At 53.2% G+C, this 5,700-nt stretch overlaps 1 protein-coding gene across 1 annotated transcript; it reads right to left on the reverse strand.

Moving 5' to 3' along the window:
* Positions 1–202: 202 nt before the first annotated feature.
* NFKBIA (NFKB inhibitor alpha) lies at positions 203–3,881 on the reverse strand. Its single transcript, XM_072962927.1, has 6 exons — positions 3,275–3,881; positions 2,556–2,664; positions 2,031–2,241; positions 1,509–1,597; positions 1,114–1,374; positions 203–780 (listed from the first exon to the last, which is right to left on the reverse strand). The coding sequence occupies exons 1-6, from the start codon at positions 3,499–3,501 to the stop codon at positions 733–735; spliced, it is 945 nt and encodes a 314-aa protein (XP_072819028.1). The 5' UTR covers positions 3,502–3,881; the 3' UTR covers positions 203–732.
* Between the last annotated feature and the right edge of the window lie 1,819 nt (positions 3,882–5,700).

Here is a 5,700-nt window from a genome sequence, read left to right on the forward strand (position 1 = left end):
TCCTACACACCGGGCTCCGGGGCTGCCTGCAAAGTCGGGCGGGGAGGTTGGTGTAGACTGTGAGAAGCTGCTCTCTGAAAGGGCTCCGTGGCTGGCTGTGGTAAGTGCCCCCACACGACTCTCCACCTCCACTTCCACCTGGGGATCAAATGACTCTCAGGGTAGGAGTCCCACAGCAGCCCGAAGAAAATGATCAGTAGGATTCTGTTTGTAAAAATCTGTTTAATAAATATACATCTTGGAAGTACCAAAATAATTAACAACAAAATACACCATGTACACTATTTACAGGAGGGGAGCACACCTGGACAGGTAGCGACTTTTAACCCCACCCCACTGATGGGTTTAACATCACACCTGATCCTTACGTGTCACTGGATACAACTGGGCTCAGCCACTAAATCCGTGGTCGTTCAACCAAGATGTACAATAAATTAATGTAGTCCTTTCATCAAATTTTGGATAACCTTCCCCAAAAACCCCACAAAGGTGATGTTTTAAAAGAAGTTTTCTCTGAATTCCAATGATCCTTCTTGGCCCCCTTCCAAAGTTCACAAAAGTAACAAAATGAAGGCTAATCCACCACAGTAAAATGTTTCAGGCCAGCAGTGTAAAGTGTGGTTATAAGTGCACCCCCTCTTTTTTTCTTTTTCTTTTTCTTTTTTTAGAAAAATAAACCTCTCTTTTTGTACAAATATACAAGTCCATGTTCTTTTAGACAGTTTCCAAAGCTCATAACGTCAGGCGCTGGCCTCCAAGCACACAGTCATCATAGGGCAGCTAAAAAGAGAAAAAAAGGCACGTCAAACTTGCAAACCTTGCCAATGGTTCTGGGATGATGGTGAGAGCTGCTACTGGAAAGAACTCAAGTATTCTTGGCCTGCATTGTCTATAACCAGAATATAAATGAACTTCTTGGGCTGAGAGAGTTTTCCTTTAAGGATCCTCTCCTTCCAAAAGAGCCAAAGACATACTCTTGGGATACTGCTTACACACACTGGAGTTTGAGAGCCTCGCTATAAGAGGAGACCCCCGGGATAAGGAGGAGCGTAGGGGCCTGAGAGAGTGAGGGAGAACAGCCGCAGAGCGAAGAACAAGTTAACTGGGACTCACCTCGTCCTCTGTGAACTCTGACTCTGTGTCATAGCTCTCCTCATCCTCGCTCTCTGGCAGCATCTGAAGGTTCTCTAGCGTCAGCTGGCCCAGCTGCTGCTGTATCCGGGTGCTTGGGCGGCCCCAGGTGAGCTGGTATGGGGAGTAGCCCTGGTAGGTGACTCTGTTGACATCAGCTCCACACTTCAACAAGAGCGACACCAGGTCTGGATTCTGCAGGTCCACTGCGAGATGGAGGGCGGTTCGGCCGTTACAGGGCTCCTGAAACAAAAGGAATTTGAGATGCTTACAATTGAGTTTGAGATGTCTGCTGGCCACAAAAGCACGCTGAGTTCGGATTGCAGAGGGCTCGGAGCCTGGTGCGCTCCATCCGAAGGCAGGCATGAGGCACTCACCTGAGCATTGACATCAGCACCCAAGGACACCAACAGCTCCACGATGCCCAGGTAGCCATGGATAGAGGCTAAGTGCAGACACGTGTGGCCTAGAGGACCAAAAGTAAGAAACTATAACCACTTGTTTTGATCCTCACTTTTCAAGCAGAACCTCTCACCTATTTTTTTCTTTTTTTAAATGGGGGGAGGTAATTAGGTTTATTTATTTATATGTATTTTTTAATGGAAGTGCTGGGGATTGAACCCAGGACCCTCTGTATGCTAAGCATGTACTCTACTACTGAGCGACACCCTCCACCCTCACCTATTCTTTTAAGGGACAAATTCTTCTGAATTCGAAAAACCCAGAATCTGGGTTCTCAATCGACCTTAGTAAGGCAGCAGAGGCCTTTAGGCAGATTTTTTTTTTAATCTGTCACATGCAGAGAGTTTAAGCCTTCCCTGGACTCCTTAAGGTGGCCCACTTCCCCCTTCTTCACTTCAGGTCACCTGCCCTCTGACGGGCGGGGCAGGCAGACGTACCATTGTAGTTGGTGGCCTGCAGAATGGAGTGGAGGTGCTGGGTCTGGCGGGTCTGAGTCAGGACGCCCACACTGGCCAGGCAGCCCTGCTCACAGGCAAGGTGTAGGGGGGTATTTCCTCGAAAGTCTCGGAGCTCAGGATCACAGCCAGCTTCCAGAAGTACCTCAGCAATTTCTGGCTGGTTGGTGATTACAGCCAAGTGGAGTGGAGTCTACAAACAGAAGATGGACAGAAAGGATAAGCCATAGATCAAACCCACAGTCTGTGTTCCCTTGATCTCCAGGTTGTGAGTGCTGTTCCTCCCAGACAGGCGCCAGAGGCCCCAGGTGGGGCTTCATCAAGGCCTCACCAAATCAAGGGAACTTTCTTTCCTCTCTAGGATGTTGGCTGATTCAGGTGTAAAAGGTCGGGGCCAATAACGCCCAGGGGCTGCTAATTTAGAAATCATTGGGAATATCTGTGCTAGACTGAGCTTCGTCACGGGGTGAGAGAGGCACGGGGGCCGAGGCCAGAAAAGCAGCGTACCTGCTGCAGGTTGTTCTGGAAGTTGAGGAAGGCCAGGTCTCCCTTTACTTGGCGGACTACTTCCATGGTCAGTGCCTTCTCTTCATGGATGATGGCCAAGTGCAGGAACCTGCGGGGAAAAGAGGGAAAACCCCCCCGGGGCTGGTGAGTGCACTGCGTGGGGCCCAGGGAGGCGCGGCCCGCGGGGGATTGCGCAAGGCCGGGGTTTCTGGAGGCCGAGGCCGCGGTGTTTTCCGCGAGGTTATTATGAGCTGAGTGTTCCTGGCAGGCGCCCAGGGACTTTCCGGGCTCCCCCCCACCACCTCGCGGCGGGCGCCGGCCAGACCGCCCCGCCCTCCCGCCGGGCCGGAACGCCCTGTACTTCCCCTCCCGGCCGCGCGGCGCCCGCCAGCGGGGCAGAAACTCCCGCCCCCCTTATGCAAGCGGGGACTTCGCGTCCCGGCCGCCGCCCCGCCCCCGGCCGAGGGGACCTGCACGGCGCGGGGGGGGGGGGGGAGGGGGGCGGGGGGCGTGCGCGGCTGCAAGGCCGAGCTGCAGGCCCACCGCCCCGGGAGCCAGCCCCGATCCCCGGCCCCCACGCGCAGCCGTGCACCTCTGCACGCCTCGGGGTCGATGCAGAAAGCCCCATCCGCGGCCGCAACGGGGGCCCCGCTCGCCGGGCTGCAGGCCCGGCGCCCCCACCGGGCCCCGCCACCCAAGCCTGGGCCCGCGACACTTACGAGTCTCCGTCCTCGGTGAGCTGCTGCTTCCAGGGCTCGGCGCCGCGCGGCGCCTCCTGAGGCTCGAGGCGGATCTCCCGCAGCTCCTTCACCATCTGCTCGTACTCCTCGTCCTTCATGGAGTCCAGGCCGCTGTCGTGGCGGTCGTCCAGCAGCCGCTCCTTCTTGAGCGCATCCCGAGGGCCCTCCATGGCCCACTCGTGGCCAGGCTCGGCGGGCTGGAACATGGCGCGGTGAAAGCTCGGGCGCTGCTCCCCAGGTGCGCTGGCCACGGGCTGCGCTGCGCGCTGGCTGCTCTCGGTGTCACTGGAGGGCGGACGGGCGGAACGGCAGGCTCGGACTGTTGTGGGCTCGGCAGCGCCGCCGCGGCGCCCTATAAACGCTGGCTGGGGATTTCTCCGGGGCGGGGTCAGGCACGGGGAATTTCCAAGCCAGTCAGACCAGAAAAGAGAACTGGCCTCGTCCTCTGCTAGGGGGAAAAAGAAGCCTAAAGCCCGAGCCCGGGTTCATCAGAGAAACTCCCTGCGATGAGCCACGGGGGTCATGTACAGGGAACTTTTTGATGAACGCTGAGTGGCTGGAAAGTCCTCCCGACCAGGCCCCCTCCCCCGGTACTTCCCTGCAGCCTGCACTCAGTAATCCCGGCCCGCTGCTAGAAACCTTCTTTCCCTGGGGTTTCCCATGATCGATTTGATTGGGGGTCGTCGGCTGCTGAGATTCCAAGGATGCAGACCTGCTGGGCAGTCCTTCCTTGGGGTTTGCCGACCTGCCGGTCCTTTCCGTTTTCTGATCTTTTGGAAACGCGAGTGGAAATGTTGGCTGGGTGTAGGGATTCACTTCCCCCAAACCTCTCTGCAGGAAGGATGCACTGGCGGTGGAAGGTCACCGGCTGCCCCTGCGTTCCTGCCACTACCAGATTCTTTGAGGCTCAGGGACATGTTGCGCCTCCCCAGCCCCCCTCAGGTAGAAGTCGTGAAAGCTTTAGCATTAAAAGCTTAAATGCTTGGAGAACCCTCTGGCCATTTTCCTCGGGACTGACAGACCTGTTGACTCGGGACGGGCAAACCCTCTGCCCTATGTGTGCAGGAAAATGCTGAATGTGACCACAATACTTTTCAAGGAAAGCAAGGTGTTAATCTTTGTAGTAGAGGTTGTAGATTCCTTGCAAAAACGAAATAATTATTGAGGTTATGTTCCTTGATTTGCACTGGGCTGCTGCAGAGAATAGATCCTGAACTTTCTTCAGGGTGCCCAGCTGGGTGACTTTCCAGAAGCATTTTGGAGGTGACTGAAGAATGGTTGAGTAGTGCCTTACAGAAGATTGGGCCTTCAGGATGGCTAAGAAAGTAGCTGCCAGGCATACTGCGGGAGGCTCAGGGCAGCCCTAACATGGCCTTTATCCTGCCCCTGCTGTTACCTTGCTCTCCTGCCTACCAGGGAGGGTAGTAGTTGGACCTATCCATGCCATATGGATAGCCACTCCAGGTTGCCCATTCTCTGGTCTCACCTGCAGAAATAGAACATATGCTCCCTGCCCCACCTGCGCCTCCTAGCCAATGACAAGAATGCATTCACTTGCTTCTAGAATTGGCCCAGGCGAAACAAAGCAACTTGAATCAGGTCTTCAGAATGCGGCCCAAGAAGCCAATATTGTTTTGCAGAGATTTCTGGTGATTGTTGCAGTCATCTTCAACTTGCCTGGCTGTGTACTAACCAACTCTTATCCTCTCCTCATCCCCTCTTTCCCCACTCCCCCACCAGCAGTATCTGAATGTAGGGAATCTCGGTCAATGGGGGTGAGAGGCAAAATAGGGAAAAATAGTAAAATCAAGAAATAAAACCTTCAGGGTAGTAATGATCACATAGTAAAACAGAAACTTCCCAGGGATAGACTCCATATGTCTCTGCAGGCATATGACTTACAAATACATATTTACTAGGCAAGGCATAACGGTGACTGTCAGCAGGAGATCTCATTTCCCAGCTCTACCTCTAACTGCAGATTAGTTGGAGAGATTCGCTGCCTTTGCTATGGGATACCTGCTTGTACGATAATAAGATTGGATTTAATGCTATTTAGGTTTCTTTTTTCCCAGATTAAAAATTGTATTACTTGACCACAAATGCTTGTGTAAGTTTGCTCAGGGTGACCATGTCTTGGAAATATCACAGCGTAAATTTTTGAAGGGCTCTAACACTTTCTGCAACTCATTGTTAGTTCTCAGAATTAACCTTGAAATTAGGGAACTATTGTTCCTACTTTCCTAAAAAGAAACTGAAATGCAAAGAAATTTACCTAGGCATCCCATGGCAGTTGATCTAATTTCTATCCCAACATATTAATCATTTGGCCAAAGCAGTCATGGTATTAACGCTTCTGAAAACACCTTGTGAAAATGAGACTGAATACGCTGTAGTTTGGAAGA

Source organism: Vicugna pacos, chromosome 6, assembly GCF_048564905.1.
Source record: "Vicugna pacos chromosome 6, VicPac4, whole genome shotgun sequence".
NCBI lineage: Eukaryota > Metazoa > Chordata > Mammalia > Artiodactyla > Camelidae > Vicugna > Vicugna pacos.